General features: G+C 47.2%; 1 protein-coding gene across 1 annotated transcript; it reads right to left on the bottom strand.

Moving 5' to 3' along the window:
* Window positions 1–1,975: 1,975 nt before the first annotated feature.
* LOC132571042 (zinc finger protein 709-like) lies at window positions 1,976–26,051 on the bottom strand. The gene is made up of 6 exons (XM_060237673.1): window positions 25,920–26,051; window positions 20,061–20,507; window positions 19,707–19,821; window positions 15,469–15,539; window positions 15,128–15,254; window positions 1,976–4,869 (listed from the first exon to the last, which is right to left on the bottom strand). The coding sequence occupies exons 1-6, from the start codon at window positions 25,929–25,931 to the stop codon at window positions 2,513–2,515; spliced, it is 3,129 nt and encodes a 1,042-aa protein (XP_060093656.1). The 5' UTR covers window positions 25,932–26,051; the 3' UTR covers window positions 1,976–2,512.
* Between the last annotated feature and the right edge of the window lie 76 nt (window positions 26,052–26,127).

The raw sequence follows: 26,127 nt of genomic DNA, 5'->3' as shown, positions 1-26,127 counted from the left end.
ATTGATCAAAGATATTTTCCTCTGGAAGAAATGGCTATTGTGGAAGGTAAACTCTAGCATTATATCTCACTAAGGTCCCATTCCCCCCCCCCCGACCTTTGCTCTCTCAGTTCGCTCCTCCAAATTTCACAAATTTCTCTACCTGGAGTTGGCAACCCTAAATAGTAGCTCCCCACTGTGGTAAGACTGATGGGGCACTTGGCCAAGTAAAATAGCCTTTGAACTTTGCTTATTCTTATTTCATTCATGGTTACCATATTTTTTTTATTCTATTAGGGTTTCTTGGATGCTATCCATTTTTCTATTTATTGTTCTCATGGTGATTTTTCAAAACTGTTTCTTTTAATTAACTCTTTTCTGCCTTCAGACACTTTACAATGAAAGAGACAGGGGGAAATTAGACATGTTCTCCATTTGGAAAGGATTCCGAGTTGACATCTAAGCCCAACTGATAGTGCTGTTCTTTGAGGTGCTAACAGAGCATTCACTGAGGTAATAGAAACAAAAAGACTGTTTCCCGTCCAATTACAGTAGTCTCTTTGTACATTGCCACCTCAGTGAACTTCTGCAACCAATATCATAGTTTTGATCTTCTAAAGCCCTACTGTGGAATAGTTCAAGGAACTACTCCTCTCATGAATGTCCCTTGCTACTGGTCAACCTGTGAAGCCCTGAAACATGGGGCCACATCAGCTTCAGAACTGCTGAAGACAATTCCAGTGAGTCAGAGCCCCATCAGCCTCAGACTTAGCAATTCACTACTGCTACAGTGAGAGAGTTCAGCTGACATTATTTTGAGTGAAGGCAAAGCCTGTTTCCCTGCTTTAAAACTAGAGGGTCCCAGTCCTTAGTGATCCTTCAGCGGTAGGGCCAAAGAGTTGTGTGACATTGGCTCTGATCTGGCACCAACTCTGATCAATTCTGGACCATTTTGGCATACCATAAAACACATGATGCAACACGAACACCCTTGACCAGGGCATAAAGTTGTATTATAAGAGGCCTCAATTACATCTCTTAGCCTTTGTCACTTTATTAAACTACTTTCTATTCAGTCCAGCATTGATTTATTGTATTTTGTAATATGAGCCTATATGTGTATAGAAAGTCAGTCTGGTGTAGTGGTTAAGTGTGTGGACTCTTATCTGAAAGAACCAGGCTTAATTCCCCACTCCTCCACTTGCAGCTGCTGGAATGGCCTTGGGTCAGCCATAACTCTCTCTCAGTTTTTGACGGTCCTTAGGGACTGTCTCTTCCCATATGTTCCCCAGAGAGTACTGCGATCTGGCTCCCAAAATCTGCTCGTAATCCCTGGGCCAAAGGAGGCCCGGTTGAAGTCAACCAGGGACAGGGCCTTCTCAATAACAGCCCCTTGCTGGTGGAACCAGTTACCGGAAGAGGTCAGGGCCCTGCGGGATATTGGACAATTCCGCAGGGCCTGTAAGACAGTCCTCTTCCGGTTGGCCTATAACTGACCGGCACCAAACTACCAAAATACCGAAGGAAGTGTATAGATTGTACGTTGTTGGACTGATGCACTGTTTTTAATGTTTTTAATGTTTTAATTTCTTAACTATGTAAATTGCTATTATATTTAAAATTTGAATTCTATGTTAGAATCTCTGTGTTGTAAGCCGCCCTGAGCCCGCTTCGGTGGGGTAGGGTGGGATATAAATCAAATAAATAAATATAATAATAATAATAATAATAATAGAAAGGGCAGCTTCTGTGAGATCTCTCTCAGCCCCACCAATTTCACAGGGTGTTTGTTGTGGGAGAGAAAGATAAAGAAGATTGTAAGCTGTTCTGAGATTCTGCAACTCAGAATGAAGGGCAAGATATAAATCCAATATATTCTTCTAGATTTGTTTGACCTCTGAAGAAGACCATATTAGGTTGAAATGTGTCAAGTCGAATAGTTTCCCATTGTTGTATGATTTTACTGTGTAAGGAGGCTAATGATGGACCCCTAAAATGTTTGAATTTACCAAGTTTATTATTATATATGCATTCAGACACAGTATTGATCTGTTTGGTGCTCCATACTGTGAAACTCACCTTTTTGGGGTAGCACAACTCACCAAGTAAAATTCTCCATTATACCCTACAGAGACTGTCCACATAGGGTATATCAGAGCCAAATAAACTCAGGTTTCCCAGATATTTACCCAATTCCCAATACAACACTGCTATTGGGATTCAGGAATATTTGGGAATGCTGTTACGTTTTGGGTCCACCTGACCCAAATCTGGGGGGAAACCCCCTATATAATTCCTTAACACACCTCTTTGATGATGTTTAAGAGAGACTGAATCTCTGCACGCTTGCCTGTGTGGGTTAAATTTTTTCAGCGAGTGCTACCATAACTGATTCTCTTCACAAACTCTAAGCATTCAAAAGGCTTCTCCCCTGTTTGGGTTCTTACAGCTATTGAAGAGTGCTGCTCTGCCTAAATTGCTTCCCACATTCTGAGCATTCAAAAGGCTTCTCCTCTATGTGCGTTTGTTAATGCTATTGAAGACCACCACTTTGACAGAATCTCTTCCTACAGTTGGCAAATTCAAAGGGCTTCTCCCGTGGGTGGGTTTGTTGATGATCCTTAAGATGGCCACTCTGAGTGAATCTCTTCCCACACTCTGAGCATTCAAAGGGCTTCTCTCCTGTGTGGGTTCGTTGATGCTTTTGAAGAGTACCACTTGAAATAAATTTCTTCCCACACTCTGAGCATTCAAAGGGCTTCTCCCCTGTGTGAGTTCTTTGATGCTCTTGGAGAGTGCCACACCGAGTGAATCTCTTCCCACACACTGAGCATTCAAATGGCTTCTGTCCTGTGTGGGTTCTTTCATGCTGTTGAAGAGTGCCTTTCCGACAGAATCTCCTCCCACACTCTAAGCATTCAAAGGGCTTCTCCCCTGTATGGGTTTGTTGATGCTGTTGAAGAGTGCTACTCCGATTGAATCTCTTCCCACACTCTGAGCATTCAAAGGCCTTCTCCTCTGTGTGAGTCTGCTGATGTTGTTGAAGACTGGTACTGCGGCTAAATCTCTTCCTACAATCTAAGCATTCAAACGGCTTCTCCCCTGTGTGGCTTCTTTGATGCTCTTGAAAACTACCACTTTGGCTGAATCTCTTCCCACAGTCAAAGCATTCAAATGGCTTCTCCCCCGAGTGGCTTCTTTGATGCTGTTGAAAACTGCTACTGTGACTGAATCTCTTCCCACACTCTGAGCATTCAAATGGCTTCTCCCCTGTGTGGGTTCTTTGATGCTGTTGAAGAGCGACTCGCCGACTGAATGTCTTCCCGCATTCTGAGCATTCAAAGGGCTTCTCTCCTGTATGGGTTCTTAGATGTTGTTTTAAATGGCTACTTTGACTGAACGTCCTTCCACACACTGAGCATTCAAACGGTTTCTCCCCAGTGTGGGTTCTTAGATGCTCTTGAAAATGGTTACTCCGACTGAATGCCCTCCCACATTCCAAGCATTTAAAGGGCTTCTCCCCTGTGTGGCTTATTAGATGACTTTGAAGATTTCCACTGGAATAGAAACTCTTCCCACATTCTGAGCATTCAAAGCATTTCTCCCCTGTATGAATTCGTTGATGCAGCTGAAGAGAGGCACTCCAACAGAATGTCTTCCCACACTCTGAGCATTCAAATGGCTTCTCCCCTGTGTGGGTTCGTTGATGCTGTTGAAGAAGGCCATTCCGATTGAATCTCTTCCCACACTCTGAGCATTCATAGGGCTTTTCCCCTGTGTGGATTCTTAGATGATGTTGAAGAGAGTCACTCTGAGAGAAACTCTTTCCACACTCTGAGCATTCAAAGGGCTTTCCTCCTGTGTGGGTTCTTATATGCTTTTGAAGAATGCCACTCAACCTGAATCTCTTCCCACACTCTGAGCATTGAAATGGCTTCTCACCTGTGTGGATACGTTGATGATTTTTAAGACGGCCACTGTGCATGAATTTCTTCCCACACTCTGAGCACTGAAAAGGCTTCTCCCCTGTGTGAATTCGTTGATGCTCTTTAAGATGGCCACTCCAACTGAATCTCTTCCCACACTCCGAGCATTCAAACGGCTTCTCCCCTGTGTGGATTTGTTGATGATCTTTAAGACGGCCACACCATCTGAATTTCTTCCCACACTCTGAGCATTCAAAGGGCTTCTCTCCTGTGTGGGTTTGTTGATACTCCTGAAGAGTGTCACTCCAACTAAATCTCTTCCTACACTCTGAGTATTCAAAGAGTTCCTCCCCTTTGTGGACCTTTTGATGCACAATGAGATGTGATCTATATCTGAAGTACTTTCCACACTGAAAGCATTTATGTCCCTTCATTATGCTGGGTTTCGGGAAGCGTACTTTATGCTTTCTTCCATCAGAGAATGCCATTCTAGCCTCTGAGCAGGTAAATTTTTTCTCCCCTGAATGCATCTTTTGGTGCTGAATAAGGTCTGATTTCTCTGAAAAACTCTTGCTACAGTCTGAGCACCTATAAGGTTTCTCTCCTATATGTGTTCTTTGATGTCTGCAAAGCTCTGCTCTGCCAATCATGGTCTTTCCACTCTCCAGGCATTCATGGCTGCTCTTTCCACCATGCATTTCTAAATGGACCTTATATTGGGTTTGATCAGAGATGTTCCTTCCACACTCAAAGTCCTTGTCTGTTTCCTCCACCATGTGAATGACTTCATGGAAACCCTCCCTTTGACAAGGAATAGGTTTGTCCCTCTTCTTAACCACGTGGCTGCCTTTCTGCCTCATGGGTTTTCCTTGATTCCTGAAGTTTCCCCTCATATCTTCATTCTGGAGTTCATCTGGCAATAGTGGATGCTGTTCCTCATCCTCGTTCTGCTGATCTCTCCCTGCTGGAATAAAGAGAGATCCTTTTAGAACCCACGCAAGATCTAATCTGACCCTTAAGTTCATCCACACTCCAAATATTTCAGTGGCTTCTTCCTGCTGTACATTGAAGAGTACACTAATATACACTTTCAGCATACATTAAACCTCCTGCATCAGAGATGCTTGTTTGGGACACTGACCAATTCTTTAGCTCTGTGTGACTTCTTAGATGTGATGAAGATACATGATTTGTAATGGAGGTTTCAACTGAGCTATCAGATTTCAAACTTTTTTTTCTCTCCAGGGAGAGCAGGCAAGAAATAATGGGACACTCCAGTTCTCTTTCCCTCCACCCCCAAGCAAGGAACAGAGATGTGGAGGAATAGAGACTACAAAGGATTCAAGAAGAAACTCCTGGAGACTTCAGAAAAAGCTTCTTTGACCCAGTCTGACCTAATCAGTGGGAGGGGAAAGACTGCTGGGAGAAAGGAGGAGGGGCTCTTTTGTGTGCATTTCATTGGGGGACTTGACTAAGGTCGAGAGGAGGCAGCTATTGCCAGGTGCTGGCCTACACTTGAGGAAGAGGAGTGAAATCAGTGGACCTCCTTTGAAAATCTGTAACTTTCTAAGCTAAGGAGCCTGCATTATATTTAAAAACTGATATGGCATCCAGAGAGGGAGGGACAGAGGAACTATATTTTACCCATTTTGTTTGAATCACTTGCTTAATCTGGAGCTGTGCTAAGAGTATGATTATAAACATTATCAAAGATTTCAGGTTTTCACAGCTGGTAACATCGTTAGGGTTTGTAGAATCTTCAAGTGCCGTGTTCTACTGGAGAAAGTTTTCCTTCCAGACGTTTCGTTCTCAGCTGCAGAGAACATCCTCAGTGGCGTTGCAGCCAGAGCAGGCGCTCTGACCTTCTTGGCTGCTGTGCATTGAGATGGAGATGGACCTTAATGCACAGCAGCCAAGAAGGTCAGAGTGCCTGCTCCGGCTGCAACGCCACTGAGGATGTTCTCCGCAGCTGAGAACGAAACGTCTGGAAGGAAAACTTTCTCCAGTAGAACATGACACTTGAGCCCGAAAGATTCTACAAACCATAATTATAAACATTGTCTTGTTAATAAACACTTTATAACTTTTGATCCTGGTATTGGTTCTGTGTACCACATAGGCCTCCACTATCTTGGAGAAGCAATTTGAAAAAGAGCCCCAGGGGTGCACGAGGAAGCAAGCTGTCCCTGTGGTGACCAGGTGCTGGGTAGAGGGAAACACAGGGGCAAGGCCTCAGAACTTAGAAGGGAAGCTGGGAGTCCTGATCCTCACAGTGGGTAATTCCATCTCCGGTTGGGGGGTGGAGGTGGCAGCAGTTGACCTGAGGGAGAGAAAATGTCCCTCCAGGAGTTGGGAAAGCCTTAAAGGGCAGGTGGAGCAGAGCCTTCTGCCTAATGAAGTAGGAACACTTTTCCCACTGAAGCTCTTTTCACACTCCAAGTCATTTTATGGTTTCTCTCCTAAGGGAATTATTATCTCTGAAATGGCGTTCGTTCTCTGACTGAAGATCTTTTCAGTGGCTGCAGTTTCATCCCTCTTTTTCTGAAGAGTGCATTTTCTGGTCCATACATGGACCTTTCCCCCCTATTTTTTGGATGACCTTTTGTCTTGGACTGGGATTTCATGGAAACCCCCTCCTTAGGAAGGAATGGGCTTACCCCTCCTCTGACCTAGGTGGCTTTCCATCTGCCTCTGTGGTCCATCTCCATCTCCCAACTTTCCTTCAGCATCTTCATTCTTGACATTTTCCAAAGAGAACCCACGGAATTCCCCAGCTGTCTTCTCTACATCTGCTGCTAGAATAAAGGAAGAGTTTCCTTCAGCACCCAGACAAGAAGCCAGGCCTCCAGGCAGGCCCTGCTCATGAATGGATGTGCAATTCCTTTGTCAGATCTTCTTTCCAGAGAAACCCGCACACTGGGGTCCATTGATCAGACGGGTACATCTAGCACTGTGTGTGTGTTTCTGAGGCAGATGCTTTCTGGCCTGAAGGGAGCGGAAGGAACTCAGCCTTTGGGAAGGAGTTGACTGCTTGCCCTTTGGGGAGATGGGAGGGGGCTACAGTGGTTTCCCTATCCTGTTCTGGCTAAACCGACTGTGTTTCCAACAGAGGACTCGCCTCTGTATTTACTGGGTTGGCAGGGTCAGTGTGAAAGCTGTGCTAGGAGGGTGCTGGTGCAGTTTTTTAAAAGGCTGCACACAAATTTCTGCTTCAGCTCATTAGAAAGAATGGAGGATGGGTGCACCTTTTTCCGGAGTCCATAAAACTGGACACCCTGGTTCAATTTTTTGAAGCTTGGGGAGGTTTTTAAGGTGGGGCACCAGCAGCTATGCTGCAAATTTGGTACCTCTTCCTCAAAAAAACAGGTGCTCCCAGAGCCCCAGATTGATTCTCCGTTATAGCCTATGGGACCCCTTGACTATAATTGTCTCCATAGGGTACAATGGATTGGGGAAAAGCTTTCTTCTTTTTCTTCTTTGTGCACACTAGTATTATGCTTTTCAGCATGGTTTGAAAGCTGCCTTCAGTCACAGGGAAAAGTGGGATATAAAAATAAATAAGTACTTTGGCCAAGTTGATAACATTTAAGCAACTTCTTTTTTGTTAGGTTAGGCAGGGTTCTGACAGTGATTGTTCCTCCTCTGTTATACCTGATCTGAAACACTGGTTGTCATATTTCCCTAAAAAAAACCAAAGCAGACTGCCAGAGACCCCCTCCCCAAGTGCTGGTATGTTTTCTAAGGCTCAGTGAAGGGTGATGGTCCAAGTCCAGGTTAACCAATACGGAGGACTGGGGCAGGTAGACCAGTTCTCCAGAGGCCAGGTCTACCAATATGGTGGAAAGGGATGGATGAGATTTGATTTGAATCTGTTATAATGTTTAAATTACTCTTAAAATATAGTTTTAAATATAACTGAAAATAATGTATGCTGAGATTTTTACAAGGTTATGGAAGTAATCTTCTCAGGGTTTGTTTGTTTCTTTCTGGAAAAAGAGGTGCTGGAATTCCCAAGAATGAAATGAAGAAGAAAAAACAGGTTGCTTACCTGTAACTGATGATCTTCGAGTGGTCATCTGTGTAGTCCCACACATGGGTCTTGCCATAGGCAACGTATCCATACATCGGAGTCTCCAATAGCTCACCTAGAGCGTTTTTTGGCGCGCTTTCCGTTCGCCCTGGGGAGCAGGCATCGACTGCGCATGCCTGGAACGAGCGGGAGGTGCCATTCCCACTCAGTTTCTTCCAGCCGCTACTGACAGTCTACAAAGGTAAAAACCAAGGTAGAAAAAGCCAGCAGAGGGGAAGGCTGGGTGGGCGTGTGTGACTGCACAGATGACCACTTGAAGATCATCAGTTACAGGTAAGCAACCTGTTTATCTTCATCGTGGTCTCTGTGCAGTCCCACACATGGGAGACTAACAAGCTGAAAGTCAAAAGGAAGGTGGGTGCTGGCAAGAAAAAGACATTTCCATACTTACAATGTATGCATGCACTCACCTGGGGTGATTTCAGTGGAAGATGGACCTGAGGACCGCTTGGCCAAAGGAGGCGTCCCGTCTGGCACAAACATCCAAGGCATTGTGCGAGACGAACGTGGAAGGCGAGGACCATGATGCAGCAGCATAGACGTCCTCTAAGGAGACGCCCTCCAGGAAGGCCGAAGAGGTCGAGACTGCTCTAGTCGAGTGAGCCTTAGGCCTTCAAGTAAAGGTTGCTTAGCAACTTCGTAACACAACCAGATTGCAATGGATACCCACTTAGAGAGTCTCTGGGTAGAAATTTTGCGTCCTCTTTGAGGATTGCCGTAGGCCACAAATAAGTTAGGGTTCTTACGTAACGGTTGTGTACAAGAGAGGTAAAAGGACAAAGCTCTTCTGACATCGAGAGTGTGTAGAGCTCTTTGTCCAGAGTCTTTAGGATTAGGAAAAAACGTGGGCAATGAAGTAGAAGTTGAAAGATGAAATTTCGATACAACCTTGGGTAAGAAAGCAGGATCTGCTCTCAGGACCACTTTGTTCCTATGAAAAACTGTATAATGTGGGTCAGAACGGAATGCACACAAGTCACTGGCCCGCTTGCCAGAAGTGAGAGCAAGCAACAGGGCAGTCTTCCAAGAGAGAAGATTAAGGTCCACAGTGGCCAAGGGTTCAAACAGGGGTTTCATAAGTTATGAAAGAACTAACGACAAACTCCAAACTTGCACAATCAGTTTGATAGGGGAGTGAAGGTGCAACATGCCCTTGAGGAATGATTTGGACAGTCTATGGGAGAAAACAGTCTGCCCATCAATAGGTTCATGGAAAGCAGAAATGGCTGAAAGGTGAACCTTTAAAGAAGAATAGCTGAGCCCCGACACTTGTAGAGACAGCAGGTATTCTAGGATCGAAGGGAGAGGTACAGACTCTGGATCAAGTTGTTGAGAGGATGCAAAGGAGCTGAAGCGCTTCCACTTACACTGGTATGAGCGCCTGGTAGAAGGTTTTCTAGCATTCAGGATAACTTCCACTATTCTCGGTGGTAAAGATGTGGCTGAATTCTCCAAGCCGTAAGTCCTAGAATTTGGGAGTTGTGGTGGCATACCTGGCCGTGATCTTGGGAGAGGAGATTGTCTGCCAGGGGAAGGCGGCGGTAAGTGTGATGGGACATTTGAAGGAGTCTCGTGAACCACGGGTGCCATGGCCACCATGGCGCTATCAGTACGCAGTCTGTACCGTCCCAAGCAATTTTGAGTAGAGATCGGGTAATTAGAGGGGTTAGTGGGAAAAGATAATGAAGAGGACCCCTCCAGCTGTGGAGGAAAGCATCGTTGCCTCTCCTGGTATAAAAGAGAGGGCATTTCGAGTTGTCCTTCGTAGCAAAAACATCTGCTTTTGGAGTCCCGAAGCATGCAAAGATGCGATGCAAGTAACGTGGATTGAGGGACCATTCATGGTTGTCTATGCGAATCCTGCTGAAAGAATCGGCCAAGACATTCTCTATCTCTGGAAGATGAATGGCAGTCAGGTACATCCTGTTTTTGATGCACCATTCCCAAAGAAGTATGGCTATGCAGCACAGACGGATAGATCTGGTACCGCCCTGCTTGTTCACATAGAAAACTGTGGCCATATTGTCGGTTGTGATCTGTACATGTCGGATGATTACAGATGGAAGGAACGATTGAAGAGCCCTGGGAATGGCTATGAGTTCTAGGCAGTTTATGTGCATGGCCCTCTCGGGGGCAGTCCACAGACCCCTGACAGTCTTGTCCTCTAAGTGGGCTCCCCATCCCCACTTGGAGGCATCTGTAGTCATGATGACAGACGGAGGAGGAAGAACAAAGGGCATTCTGCAAAGTAAATTGTCTGGTGCTGTCCACCAAACAAGGGAGAGCTGAACCCTCTGAGGTACAGTGAGAATGGTATTCTGTGGTTGTACGTGTGGATGGTAGGCATGAACAAACCAAAGCTGGAGATGTTGCATGCGCAGTCTTGCGAATCGAAGAACTGCGGTTGTTGCGGCCATGAGGTTCACAGAGACACAGAGCAGCTGCGACTACTGCCATGCACTTCGTAAACACTATGGGGGCAGTGGACAGCCCGAAAGGGAGGGATCGATACTGGAAGTGATGTTCTCCCATGGCAAAACGAAGATATTTGCGGTGCTGAGGTCTGATGGTCACATGGAAATAAGCATCCTGAAGATCCAGAGATGCCATCCAGGAATCCTGTGGAATTAGGGGAAGGATGGATTGAACGGAGATCATTCTGAATTTCTTGTAGACTATCCGCTTGTTTAGTCTCCTGAGATCCAGAAGGGGTCGCTTGCCCCCGTCCCTCTTGGGCAACAGGAAACATCGTGAGTAGAAACCTGTCCCCTGATGGTGAGAAGGAACAGGTTCTATGGCATTTTTTTGGAGCAAGTCCAGAATCTCTTGTTTGAGATGAGGGGAGGGTGGAGTAACGGTGGTGGTGGTGGTGAGGTGGCAAAACGAACTCGATTGCAGTAACCTAGGCGGATTATGGTGAGCACCCAAGAGTCCGTGGTGATTGAGCTCCAGGATGGATAGAACAGGAGAAGACGTGTTTGATAGCAGGGATTCAGCTGTTGAGTGAGATGCAGAGGGGAGTCAAAGAGACTGCTTGGCTGGCTGAGAAGACTTGCTTGGCTGGCTGAGAGCGTGGCCTCTGTTGGAAGGGTTGCTTTTGTTGGGGGGGGTTTCCTCTTCCAGTAATCAGGTTGCTTAGGAGAGCGTTGACGCCTCTGAAAAGATGGTCTCCAGGGCTTAGGTCGATTGAACTGCTGAGAGGCTGGCTGAGAGACTCCAAGGCGCTTTGCCCTCTTGCGGCCGTCATCTACCGAAGTGAGGACTTCATCAGTGGATGCATGAAAGAGGCCAAGACCATCAAAAGGTAGGCCTTCGATTTTTTGTTTAATATCGGGTTGCAGGTTGGTTGACCTCAGCCAGGCATGTTGACGCAATGCCACCAATGAAGTGAACACTCTAGATGAGCAGGAAACGGCATGTCTGATGGTGTTAATCTGCTGTTTCGAAACTTGTGATAGCTCAGAGACTAAATTAGATGCAGCTCTCTGAGAAGTCTCAGGCAGAGAAGAAATGAGAGGAGTAAACTGGTTGGCGAGATTAAATGTATATGAGCAAAATAAGCCAAGTAATTATTAAGCTTCGAATTAGTAGAGGCAAGGTAGTAAATCTTGCGAGCCAAGGTGTCCAACTTCTGGCCCTCACGATCAGGAGGAGTAGGGTGCCTGGATGGTTTGGCTTTAGTCGCTGAGTGCCAATTATGGAGTTTGGAGCAGGATGGGAGGCTAAAAATTTAGAATCAGGAGCATGTTCTCTGTACAGGGAGTCAAAGTGCTTCGAAGTAGGTGGAATTGAAGCAGGTTTGTCCCAGGCCTCACGCAGCCCTTCCAAGTGCACGAGCAACATAGGTAGGAGTGACCCCACTGGGAAATCCGCCTGAACCAGATCGTGGACTATGTCAGAAGCCTTGGGTGAGTCGGAAGGAAGAGTAACATTCAAGGCTTCAGCCATAGTAGTAATCAGGTTAAGGTAGGCCTTCGAACCGTCTGATAGAGAAAGACAAGCTAGCTGCGTGGAATCCGAGGCAGGAGAGCCAGGAGGATCTTCGGAGTCAGAAGAGCCTGAGCTGTCCCCGTCGGATTGGGATTCCTCGGTTGCAGGAGAGATCAGAGGCTTGGTAGGTGCAGATGTGGATGCACGTTCCTCGGAAGATTTAGACTTTTCTTGTAAGGCAGTCGAAGTCATGGCCGATGTAGAAGTTGTGGCCGGAGCAGCAGATATGGTGGCGGAAGCAGTGCGAGGTATAAAAGGTTCTCGGTACCAAGGAGGTTCATGGACTCGAAGGGCTTCATGGTCTCGAGAAGAGAGATACTCCAGGTCTTGGGTTCGAGAAGGCTCACGGTACCGAGGAGATTCGAAGTCACAGATTCAAGGTGTTGATACATCATGGCTGTGGGATGCGACCTCAAATTCATGGTACCGAGAGCAACAGAAACCCTCATCCGAGGGGGAACGGGAGTAGCGATGGTACACCCGGCGATGTCTGGGAGATGGTGATCTGGAGAGTGAGGAATATTCATATCGACCCCTCTGGTAATAGTCCTGGTATTCACGGTAGACTGGAGAGCATGAACGGAAATCACAACGTCGAACCGGTGAGCGGGATCAGACATGCTGGGTGGAAACCTGTGTCGACAACTCTCTGTAGAGAGGAGAAACTCCGATGTCTCGAAAGGATCCAGCCTGTAGCAAAGACCGGGGATGCTCCTGAGAGAAAGTCGGATCCAAACGGGTTGTGTTCGAGGATGTCAAACGGCACCACACTATGGACTGAGGGCGAGCGAGATCAAACCAGTATAACCTCGACTGCAGGTGGGGAGTGAGAAGTGAGATGAGGCATATTGGATATGATGTCAGAGGGCGCCAAAAGCTCTGGTGAAACAAGAGGTTGGATCAGAGCCAAGTGTGTGGAAACCGACGCCATCGATGTCGCTATAGCAGTCGAAGTGGTGGCCCTCGGGGAAGTCGTCGGATCGCGCGATTTCTTTGGGGCCGAGGCGGACAAATCGGTATGGCAAGACTTCTTCGAAACCTTGTGGCTGGTGTTGGAGGGCTTGGATGGTCTCTTGTCGGACTTATGCTTCTTGTGAAGTTGAGGAGCAGCTGACACAGCCGAATCTCCCGCTTGGTGTGGGAGAGGCGGCGAATCAAAGCTGGGCATAGCCCAAAGAGATTTTTTCGAGCAGGAAACTTTGAAGTCTGGCCACTCGGTTTTTTCGCGCCTGTTTACCGAAGCTGGCGCAATGAGGGCAAGTATCTACCCGATGAGCTTCACCCAAGCAGAAAAGACAGTACGAATGTCCATCTGAAGTAGGGATTTTAGATCCACACCTCCGACACTTTGAAAGTAATTTTCCCTTCCATATGCTCCGGACAAGGGAGGGGAGGGAGGGGAGAAAAATAGGGAAAGGAAAGCGCAGAAACAAGGGCTTTAAAAAAAAAATTATAAGGACGAAAAATGATAGAAGAAAGGTAAGAGAAAAAGGAGAATAAGATACCAAACAGGAGAAGACGAGCTGAGGAGGGAGAAACGCAGCAAGGTAGGTGTTGTCCGGGCGGCGGAAAGGAAGAAACTGAGTAGGAATGGCGCCACCCGCTCGCTCCAGGCATGTGCAATCGATGCCTGCTCCCCAGGGCGAACGGAAAGCGCGCCAAAAAACGCAAAAAACGCTCATGTGTGGGACTGCACAGAGACCACGATGAAGATCACACAGGTGTCTCCCATGAATTTTTAAACATTTATGAAGATTTTGTTCCCACAAAGAGGTTCCAGTCAAGTCTACCAACACAGTGGAAAAGGGTGGGTGAGATTTCACTTGATTCTGTTTTCTCTTATAATGCTTAAATTATTCTAAAATATAGTTTAAATATAATATAAAACAATTTATTCTGAGATTTTTTTACAAGGTTATGGAAGTAATCTTTTAAAAAACTAATGTGTTAGTCAAATGTAAACTTGCTGACAACTTTAATGCAGGCAGCTTTTTACACTCATGAGGTAGAATTTTCACTTACAACATTGTTGAGCTTTGAGGAAACATTGGTGGGAATCCCTTCAACAGTGCATGATTCCACCCCCATTTGGTGAACATTGATCCCCATCACCACAACAGAGGGTACTGTGTGGTATAACTGAAGCTATACCCTTGAGTTGCAGTGTTAACTGGTGGAACTATCTGCTGCAGGCCACACCTGCAAGCTAGAACAGCCCTCCCCTCAAATGCACTCAAACCCATCTCTACCTAATGAATGATGGCATCCAGGAGACCACAATAGGAGAGGGTTGATGTGCCTTTGGCCTAGTCCACAGGGCTCTTCATAGGTAATCCCCCCCAACCTCAGGATATCCAATATTTAAGGAGAGTGCAGCCCCTCAGCACCCATAGCTGAGCTTAGCCCCAGAAGGTGCTCCCAGATCTCTATATCCCAGTCCCAGAAGGCCTCCCTCCCTCTTTACTTAATGAGCTTGATCATTCTACCAAACCAAGAGTTGCCTAGAAGGGAAGAGGAAAAGTCCCCTCCTATTCCTGACCAACTCCCTTGACATAACCATGAGGGATAGCCACTAGCAGGCAGCTCATGTGGAAAAGAAAGAGTCTCTTCAGATACTCCTGAGAAACTCTTCAGCCATTTTTCAGACACAAAACCTTTGTTGCTCTCCATCATAGACTCTCTTATATTCCTGGCTTCTTTGGCAGAGAGACAGACTGAGAGATAGTGAACAGTCTTATATGGGGAAGGAAAGAAATCCAAGGAAGAGGAAAAAATCATCTGGAAGGATGGAATCGTGGTGAGTCAAAGCCCCAGATCCCAACCAGTATAGAGCAAATAGATCTTTTCCTGATCAAAGACAGAGCTAAGGGCTATAATCCCATCTGGAGCAAGGCCACAGGCCAGGACACCCTTTGTGGCTTGGATGATAGCCACAATATTGGCCTCAAATGTCCCTGGGTCAGCAAGCGGGCTGAGGTCACCCTCTCCAGCCATGCTGAATGTCTCCCTGCCACCTCAAATCCTGGAGGCCCACAGTGGGGGCAAGTACCTCAGAAGGTCTCATAACCACATACTGCTTTTCAATTTTTTGAGTCCTGCATCATCCCAAAGGCAGCAATTAACACCTATGAAAGGTTCTTACCTAGAGAGGCCACATGCCCATAGTTCTCCAACATGACTTCCCTATAGAGAGCTTTTTGGCTCGGATCCAGGAGGGCCCACTCAGCTTTGGTGAAATACACAGCCACCTCCTCAAAGGAAAAGGGACACTGAAAGAAAAAGCAGATTCCCTTGTCACACATCATGCCAGGCAGAGACAACACTCTCGACAGACAGGGGCATTCTGGGAGGGTGCAGAATGCAGAGCTAGCTATGTGTAAACGGAGTTGTGTTCAGAGCCTCTCTTGTTCAGACAGCTGCAGCAAAAGCATCTGTCCCTGAGAAAGAAGCAGGGGCTGACTGTCCCCCATTCATGCCTCTTACCTGGATCAGAGAGGGAGTAGACATTTGCGCTCCACTGGAAAGATGATGGCTTGGCAACATCTCTTCATGGCCTGCGAAGGAGACACAATTGAAAAGGTGAATTCTAGCTTCGACTCTATATTTTGTTAAATTTGTAATGCTTTTAAACAAACTAATGGAGAGTTGGAAGACAACCACCAGGTACCCATGAGACATGGGAGGCAGTTAGAAATGTCTTCTGAACACCAGTGCTCAAAAGGTTACAGAGTCTCTGCTGAATCAGAAACACTCCAATCTTCTTACAGCTGGTCCCTCCCACAAACCCTTGAGTCTGGAATGGAAGTTGAAAAAGAGGGACCAGAAATCACATTGAACAACACATCATTAACACATCCAGCCCCAAACCCAGGCATGATTTTAGCGCTTCAGCTGACATTCTGGTATACCGACAGGGTTCCAGGGAGTCTGCTGATTCTCTGACTTCACATCCAAGTATTCAGCCAGATGAAACATCAACAGAATATGACGTCCATAACATGCTCCACCCTCAAACCTCATGTTGTGGGAGGCAGGCCATGTTCTCTGAACTCTGGAGCTGAAAAGGTTACAGCATCCTGCCAACTCTTCAGATGATCTGGTTGGGTCTTGGCATGGCCAGTTCTCCAGAGCCGTCTATAAGATTGCACCTCAGCGTCCTCTGCGCCCTTGTTCTAACCTAGCACCATGGTACCCCTCGGAACTGCGGCAGATGAAATGAGGGCTCAGACGGCTAGAAAGGCAATGGCGGCGTAGTTGAGACAAAGTGACTAGAACATCTTATAGAGAGTTTACGAGGTCCTATGAGATGGCAGTCAAAGCCACAAAGAAAACTTACTTTGCGGCCAAGATTGCGTCTGCAACTTGGCGCCCAGCTCAATTGTTTAGCACAATTCGGACCCTTACAACACTGCCACAAGGCAGGCCAAAGCTTAGGGAATTGGAGACTGGCTGTGAGGCTTTTGCGAACTTTGTTGCAGATGAGATCTCATCGCTCTGCCACGACCTCCCCGCCACATTGGAAACAGTACGTGAACTCAAGGCCCCGTGCCTGTCTTCTGGACCAGCTTTAGATCACTTTGAAACACTCAGCCTGGAGGAAGTTGACAGAATCCTCTCCACTGTGTGCCCAACAACCTGTGATCTGGACCCTTGCCCCTCCTGGTTGATTAAAGCTTGCCAGAGGGAGCTTAGATATCCTATACGGGATATCATAAATAGATCCCTCACTGAAGGGCTTTTTCCAATGCCTCTTAAAGAGGCTGTGGTCCACCCTTTCTTGAAAAAACCTACATTAGACCCAGCCGAATTGGCATACCACCAGCCAGTCTCGAATTTACAGTTTTTGGGTAAAATTATTGAGAGGGCAGTAGCGCTACAGTTACAGAGTTTTCTGGATGATACTTCTGTTCTAGACCCCCACCAGTCCGGCTTCTGCCCAGGCCATGGGACGGATACAGTACTGGTCGCCCTGGTGGATGACCTCCAGCAGCATCTGGACCAAGGCGGCTCAGCGGTAGTGATGCTGTTAGACCTATCGGCTGCGTTCGATACAGTCAACCATCGGTTGCTAACCTGCTGCCTCATTGACGCAGCAATTCAGGGGTTGGCCTTACAATGGCTTTCCTCTTTCCTAGATGGTTGGGGACAAAGGGTGGTGATTGGGGGAGAGTCATCCTGGAGGCACACACTTAATTGTGGGATGCCTCAAAGGGCAGTGCTCTCCCTGATGTTGTTCAACATCTACATGCGCCCCCTTGCTCAGATTGCCCAGAGGTACAGGTTGGGCTGCCATCAGTATGCTGATGACACCCAGCTCTATCTGCTGATGGATGGCCGGCCTGGCTGGGTCCCAGAAAATCTGGACCTGGTGCTGCAAGCCGTGGCAGGATGGCTTAGGCTGAGTCGATTGAAGCTGAATCCAACTAAGACAGAGGTCCTTTGCCTGAGTCACAGTGGTCTAGGCAGGGAAATCCCCTTACCAGCATTTGACGATGCACCACTGACAATGGCACACAAGGTTAGAAGCTTGGGGGTGCTGCTGGAGCCTGCCTTGACAATGGAGGCTCAGATAGCAGCCACTGCTAAATCCGCATTTTTCCATCTTAGGCGGGTGAGGCAGCTGGTTCCCTTCCTTGAGCGCGACAACCTGGCAACGGTGATCCAGGCAACGGTCACCTCGAGATTGGACTACTGTAATGGCCTCTACTTGGGGCTGCCCCTGTCTCAAATCTGGAAACTACAGCTAGTGCAGAACGCGGCAGCCAGGCTGCTACTGGGACTTCCCAAGTGGGAGCACATACAGCCAGGTGGGAACTGCACTGGCTGCCAATTGTATACCAGATTCGCTACAAGATGCTGGTTATCACCTTTAAAGCCCTATATGGCCTAGGACTTGCCTACCTTAGGAACAGTCTCTCCCCACACATTCCCCAGAGGGTACTTAGATCTGGATTTCAAAATCTATTAGCAATCCCTGGGCCGAGGGAGGCCAAACTAAAGACCACTAGAGAGAGAACCTTCTCAATAGGAGCCCCCTACTGGTGGGACCAACTGCCAGAGGAAGTGAGGGCCTTGTGGGACCTTGCCCAGTTCCGGGGCCTGCAAGACCACTCTCTTCTGCTTGGCTTTTAACTGATGCTGAGCCTGTACTGTAGGGAAACTGAAGAAATACTGTCGCCATTGAAATTCTATAACATCAAAGAGGCTAGCAGCAAATCATTTTTGGACTGTTTTAATTACTGAATGTGAAATTTTATAATATTGTATGGATTTTAATTGTTTGTTGTGGTTTTATGCTGTGAGCCGCCCTGAGCCTGCCTCGGTGGGGAGGGTGGGATATAACTCAAATAAAGTAAAGTAAAATAAAGTAAAGCATCCTTGGCGGATCAAACCAAGACTCCAGGCACACCAGTCTCCTGTCCTCCCACAAATCCTTGAGTCTGAACGGGAAGGAGAAAAAAAGGGGCTGGAAATCAAGTCAAATGACACGGCATCAGCACATCCAGCCCCAAACCCAGATGTTAATAATAATAATAATACTTTTTATTTGTATCCCGCCCTCCCCGCCAGGGCAGGCTCAGGGCGGCTTATTTTATGTTATTTTATTGCATCAGCTGACATTCTGTAATACCAATGGGGTTCCAGGTCATTTGTTGATGCTCTGACTTCACATCCAAGTATTCAGCCAGATGAAACATCAACAGGATATGATGTCCATAACATGCTCCACCCTCAAACCTCATGGGGTGCGGGACAGGTCATGGCTTGGCATCCCTAGTCCAGTATCCTCTTTCTGACTCTGGCCAGCCAAAAGCCCCTGGAAAGCCCTTAAGCAGGGGCCAAGAAACCCAATAATTGGCCTCTGGAAACAGATGTTCAGAGGTATACTGCCCCAGAACATGGGTGAGTGTAGGTGTAAAGTGCCCTCAAGTCACAACCAAGTTATGGAGACTCCACAGTTATTCAAGGTAAGAGACATTCCGGGGTGGTATGCCACTGCCTACCTCTGCATAGCAATCCTGGCCTTCTTTGGTGGTCTCTCATCCAAGTACGAATCAGGAGTGACCCTGCTTAGCTTCTGAGACCAGATAAAATCGGACTAGCCAGGGCCATCCAACTCAGGGGAACATGGGGGTACTATTTATTCACCACAGCAAGCAGCTGCACCCACATTTTTCTTCCTATCCTTTTTTTTTTTTTGAGGGGGGGGATTTGTGTATTTTGTCTGTGTGCGTGTGTGCACCTGAAAGTAATGGTGACCTCTCATGATTGACCCCTACTAGTGGCCTGGAGGTTATTCAGAGAGGTGGCTGAATAAAACCTGTCCCTGTTCTCCCGACTGCTGGTATTTCAAGGAGGTCTCCCACCCAAGTACTTGCCAGACTGACCCTACTTAGTTTCTGAGATCTTACAAGATCGGGCTTGCCTGGGCTATCCCAGTCTGGGCATCTTCCTATCCTTTTTGGAGACACCTTGAGTCCAGCTAATGGAAGGAAAGTGAGATACAAATATTTTAATTCAAGTAAATCAGAATGTAATGGCCTTCTAGGAATCTGTCTACTCCCCCTTCAAGTGAGTGGCCATCACAACATCCTGGAGCACTAAGTTCCAAAAATCAACTCTGCATAGTGAGCAGTATTCCCTTTTTCTCCTGTCTCAAAACTTCCACCCAACAACTTGACTAGCTGCCCCAATCCAATCTGGGCAGGAGGCTTCCTTACCACTTGACAGGGTATCTTGGGCACACTTCTTGGCCTGCACCCTCTGACTTTCCTCTGATGAAGCTCCTTCTGCCTCAGAGAACTTGGCTTCCATCTTTACAGCTGGTCCCCACATCTGAAACAACAGGAAGGGAGACTGGTAAGAGGAAATGGAAGAGGCCAAGAAGACAGACCCTGCCCCACTACCAGAATCCTCATCCTTGCATCCACCAGCAGAGCTGGTTTAACCACAAGGTCAAAAATTAAGGTTGGGTTTTCTTCACAGCATAGTGAATTCTATCAAGGTAGAAATATCTGACAGAGAAGCCTTAGGATAAAGTTCTTGCTGGAACTGAATGAAGGAAAACCCCTCACCTGCTCTGCTTGCCTCTTCTCCTCAGCCTGACTCAGGAGGAAACCTTCGGCCAGGGCCACGGCCTGGGAACTGGTCTCTGGCTCACATCCTCTTACCCAACACTGCATTTCCTGGGGCAGGATGGCCAGGAACTGCTCCAGGATCACCAGGTCCAGGATCTGCCTTTTGGTGTGCCTCTCGGGCTCCAGCCAGTGGCTACAAAGTCCATGGAGCTGGCTGCAAACCTCTCGGGGTCCATCAGCCTCATCGTAGAGGAACTGCCGGAAGCAGCGGTTGCGTCCATCTGCAGTCATTGTGTCCTGAGAGAGAATCTCTGGTGCAGCTCTTTCCCAGAATTCAACATCACTCACAGCCTGGGTAAGATTAAAACTTTCCCTTGATCTCTTGCCTATTCCAGGTCCTTCTGGGTCCTCCTCTTCCATCTCCATCCTCTTCTTTTGAGTCCCCTATGAGAGTGGAAAGATCCTCTTACTCACATGGCTACAAAAAGAGGAAAGGATATCACAAAGGCAGAAAGAAATCAAAAGGGAACTGAGCTACATCACCAAACCTGGTCAAGAAACACTGAAGGATTGGCTCAGTGGATCAGAACGAGCGTCACTTTTGTTGTTTCTGGTGGATTAAGGTTAGCATTATTGTCCTGTATCATGTATTGAGCTTTGTTAGATATGCCCAGGGCTTTTTTTGAGCAGTTCTGGCTGGCTGGCTTGGCATGTCCTAATATGCAAATGAGTTCCTTCTGGGTTTTTTCTACACAAAAGTCCTGTGTGAAACAATGGTCAGGGTGTGTGTCCTAGCATGCAAAAGCCCTGGATATTCCTGTTTGGGCCTTTAAAAAAGTAAACCATCTCTATTTGACTGTTTAAAAGTCTGTTGCTGATGGCATGATCTTGGCTTTAGATGACTGGAGAATCGGTCTGTCCTAGGGGCTCCAGTTCAATGTAGACTGTAATGTGAAGGAGCCGATTGGCATGAATGATTCCTCCCCTCCTGATCAGGCAAGGGACTCTTTTCTGGGCTTCCCTAAGATCTCAATGGCTGAGAATTGATTTTTAATAACAGTATTCAGATCCCAACCATCTGTCCCCCACAAGCTCCACCAAGGCAGCGAACAAATTAAAACAGACCTCAGAAAAATCACATTTTGGAAGCATTTAAAGCCCCTTAGGGTCATTAACTGAGACATACATTTCAGATGGCTGGGGCATAATAACAGAGTCACAGTTAATTACTCTCAGTCTCCCACGATGAAGAAGGGTGCATCTTCTGCCCTCAGTCTCCAATCTAACACATTTATTTTCTCCCCTGGAATGAACCTCATTCAAATAGTAACCATAAAAACGAAGCTGGTTGTTCCTGTTTGGTCCTGGAATCTGTTCAACATCTTCATTATGTTGGATGCCAGTATTCTGCTCACGCTTTAGCTATATGTCCGGACTGGTAAATTCCATTTCAATGTACATCAATCAGCTTATACCATGAATAAAGCACTGTGCATGCATGCATCCGAAAGCTTCTATCTTGAATAAAGTTCCTTGGTTTTAAAGGTGTCCTTGGACACGAACTTTGTTCTGTTGCGTCAGACCAACCCGGCTCCCTGCCTGAATCTATACATGAGGACCAACATTCCTCTTTCCCAAGATTTTCAAGCTTATCCTTTCCCCCCTCCCCCGTGCCTTACTTGTGAGTAAACCTTCCCAGGATCCGGCTGTACAGCTTTTATCCGCAGTTACCTGCCTGAAGCCCCTCCTGTCCTCTTGGCCGATTCAGAAGCAACCCACCCCCGCCACAAACATACACAGACTGGAAAAGAGCCATTCCACTCCCCCCGCCGACCCGCTTGGCCTCTCTAGCAAGCAGCTATGTTGGTTCAACTCTTTCACTGCCGCAGACGAATGAAAATGCTTTTCGTCCTTTCCAGGAGCTGAAAAAAAGCGGACTTCAGCCGTAACACCCTAGGCAGCTCCACGGCGCTGCTTGGGAGTAACTCTGCACAGGGTTCCGCTCCCAGGATAGCCAAGTGCTTTCCAGCCATCTCAGAAAATAATAGTATGAACAGAAAAAAGAAAACGCCTTTCCTTTAACCCTCCCCCTTACGGATGCTAGCCACGAGGTGGGTCTTGGGGATCCTCTGGAATTACAGTTCATCTCAGTTCCCCTTCTGGAGGACAGATTTGTCTCCCAGCAGGAGACTGGCAACCCCCTGGGTCTGAACCCCACCCCCCCCACATCTGCAAAGACAGAAGCTATGTATCAGACAATGAGCTCTGTGGTGGTGGTGGGGAGACTGTTCCCTGGGTGTGGGGAAGGCTGTGTGTATTGTAAATCTTCGTTGTAGTCCTGCTTTGAAGACGAGCTAAACTAGCTGGAATTCTGAAGGCTGAACCACAAATGGAAATGTAGTAGCTGAAGAATGTTAGAGATATCTGGAATAATATAGAACAGCATTGTTGATTGAGTTTAATTAATTAACATGAGAATATCAGTTGAGGGGCATTGATAGAGATATATCAGAATGAGGGTGCCTATATGAATCAATGGGCTGAGGTCTATAATTATGATTGTGTATTTGCTTATTTGGTAGGCTTATATTCTGCCTTTTCCCGTAAACGGGCTCAAGGCAGATCACAACATATAATAATAATAATAATAAAAAACTACATATCAAAGTTAAAACACATTAAAATGAACAGTAAAAACAATAAATAAAACGCACCACCGGCAGACAGGGCACAGCATATCAATAACCAGTTGTAGGCCCACCTTAAATGATGGTAATAAGACAGCACTGTAATAAAGCATGATATCACCACAAGGGAGGCCAAATGATGGGATAATAGGACACCTGCTGCCTCAACCATAGGCTGGCGGAACAGCTCCGTCTTGCAGGCCCTACGAAATGGCAGTAGTTCAGGTAGGGCCCGGATCTCCACAGGGAGCTGATTCTGCCAGGCAAGTCAGGCATCCTTAGGGCCAGGGGTGGTCAGGAGGTGTTGCATAGCCAATCACAGTGACCTCCGGGGCGTATATGGGGAAAGGCGGTCCCTCAGGTATGTTGGTCTCAACCGTGTAAGGCTTTAAATGTCAGTACCAAAACCTTGAAGTGGATCTGGTACTCAGTAGGTAGCCAGTGCAGTTGGCCAGCACTGGCTGAATGCTTGCCCATATAGGCAATGCAGTTAACAGCCATGCTGCCGCATTCTGCACTAGGTGGAGTTTCCAGATCAGCTGCAAGGTTAAGTCTGCATAGAACGAGTTACAGTAACCCAACCTGGAAGTGACCATTTAATGGATCACAGTAGCTAAATCCTGGGGGGGGATAGGTAGGGCACCAGTTGCCTGGCCTGCCGAAGGTGGTTAAAGGTAGATCGAGCAACTGCTGTGACCTGGACCTCCATGGTAAGTGAGGCATCCAGTATCACTCTCAGACTCCTCACCTTCTGAACCGGTGCAAGAGATGCACCATCCAGGGTTGGGAGTCAGAGGCTCAACTCTAGTCCCCCACGGTTCAGGTACAGGACCTCTGTCTTGGTTGGATTGAGTTTCAGCCGGTTTTGTCACAACCATCCAGCCACGGCTTCCAAGGCCCCGGTCAAATGCTCCAGAGTGATGTCTGAATGGCTGTCCATCAACAGAGAGAGCTGGGTGTCATCCGCGTATTGGTGACAGCCCATTTCAAAACCTCAAGCAATCTGGGCAAGGGGGCACATATAGATGTTAAACATCATTGGTGAGAGAACAGCTCCTTGTGGTACACCACACTCTAGTGGGTGTTGCAAAGACCACAGGGACAAAGGCATTTTAGGTTCTTGTAAATATTTTTTCGGGTCTCTGGGGATTGATTCACTGCAGAGAAATAAACCGTTTCTTTCCTGATCACTTCATACCACACCTGGGGGGAAATAAATGTTTCTGAGGGTGGGCCCTCTGCCTCACTGGTCCCTGTCCTCCCCAAGCCCCATCCCCAAATCTCCAGGAGTTTCTCAGCCTGGAGCTGGCAGCCCTATCCACCCCCCATCCCCCACCAGTGGCCAAGGGGCATCTGGCAACCCGACCTGCACTGCCTCTGGCTTCCAGCATCTCTGCCAGCTGCCTGCAGTTGCCAACTCCTGGGTGGGAAATACCTGAAGATTGGTTTGGGTGGAGAACAGGGAGGGGTGGGTTTGGGGGTGGGAGTGGAACCTCTGTGGGGTCAAATGCCATGGAGTCCACTCTGTCATGTAGCTGTTCCTTTCTCTGTGGGATTAGTTCAAATTCTGAGAGATCTCCAGGCCCCACTGGAAGGTCAGCAACCCTTCTTCAGCCTTTGCATATTAGGCCACGCACCCCTAATACAGCCAATCCTCCAAAAGGTTACAGTAGGCCCTGTAAGAGCCATATATGCTCTTGGAGGATTGGCTACATCAGAAGTATGTGGTCTAATATGCAAAGGAATTCCGGCTACAAAAAAAGCCCTGCTTTCAAGCATCGCAACCCTTCCCTGCTTTGTGGCCCCTTTGCACAAATCCCCCCCTTGTAGCCCCACCAAAGATCAGGCTGTGGCTTCAGATACATTCCCCACCCCCCAATGCAAAAAGCAACATCCCCCCCCCCCTCTGCAGGCTCCTCTCTGCCAAGGTATAAATTGGGACAAGGTAAAAGTTGGAACAGGCCAGAATGGGCATTAAACAAACAACAGTAATGCAGAAAACACTGGGGTGCATTACAGACACTCGAGAACAATATTTTAGAAATGAATATGTGTAACTCTAGCACCTTTGTAAACCATTTCTAGGCCAGAATGACTCTGGAACAGGCTGGAACTTGCATTGAACATACAATAGTACAGAGAAAACCCTGTGATGCATTACAGACAGTTAAGAACAATATTTTAGATATGAAAATATGGAACTCTTGCTACTGTATGAACCCTTTTCAAACCAAAATGCACACTGAACAGGCTGGAATTGGGATTAAACAAATAGTAGTATTGCAAAGAACACTGGGATTACCGTATTTGCCGGTGTATAAAATGACTGGACGTATAAAATGACCCCCCCCCACTTGGTGGCATGTTTTTCAGGGCAAAAAAGTCATCTTATATGCCGGCAAATACGGTAAGTATCCCTGCAGAGCATATGAACATATATGAACATATGAAGCTGCCTTATACTGAATCAGACCCTCGGTCCATCAAAGTCAGTATTGTCTTCTCAGACTGGCAGCGGCTCTCCAGGGTCTCAAGCTGAGGTTTTTCACACCTATTTGCCTAGACCCTTTTTTGGAGATGCCGGGGATTGAACCTGGGACCTTCTGCTTCCCAAGCAGATGCTCTACCACTGAGCCACTGTCCCTCCCCTTGATGGGAACTTCAGCATCAACAAGATTGCCAGGCAAACTCACCTGATCAAATTCTCGTCCTTATAGGCCATGCAAGTTCCTGGATGGAGCTCTTCAAAGTTGTTTCAAATCCTGTGCCCCCCCCCCAAAAAAAACATTTTATTTTATAGTTTCATCTTGAATTTTCATTTGCAATGGGTATGAATATAACTTTGCAATCAGTTTCTCTTGGGGTACTAAGATTATATTGTTGTGTAGAGAAGCCAACTACTTTATCTTTAGAATATCTAGACTCCAACTGTAATCTCAACCACCAACTCATTCAGGGATTTTAGCTCCTCTTTAGATTTCAGTTCATTATTCTGTTCCAGTAAATCCTCATACCTCTAAATCATATTTGGGTTTAGTAGTTTTGACTGAATAAAAGCTTCTACCGGGGAAACCCATCTCGGAATTTTTTGATACTGCTGGGTTAACTCTCTGACCCGGATCTGTCCATCCTTACAGGGAACCACTATCCCCGTCTTGCCAAAACATACTGTCACTTTCATCTCATCGACCCTCCTCCTCCTCCTCCTCCTCAGGTGCTTCCCCTCAGGCGGCGGCAAAAGCAGGAAGGGGGGAAAGAAAAGGGGGGGGAGGAGAAAAAAGCCACACAGGCCGCGCTGAGGGGGCGCGAGAGCGGCAGTTGGTGCCCTCGCGCCTCTCCGGGGAGGGGAGAAGAACCCCGCCACTCAATGCGCGCCC

This window comes from Heteronotia binoei, chromosome 5 (genome assembly GCF_032191835.1).
Source record: "Heteronotia binoei isolate CCM8104 ecotype False Entrance Well chromosome 5, APGP_CSIRO_Hbin_v1, whole genome shotgun sequence".
Lineage (NCBI taxonomy): Eukaryota > Metazoa > Chordata > Lepidosauria > Squamata > Gekkonidae > Heteronotia > Heteronotia binoei.
Note: the sequence above shows the minus strand (reverse complement) of the source record. Positions and strands in the feature narration are given on the sequence as shown.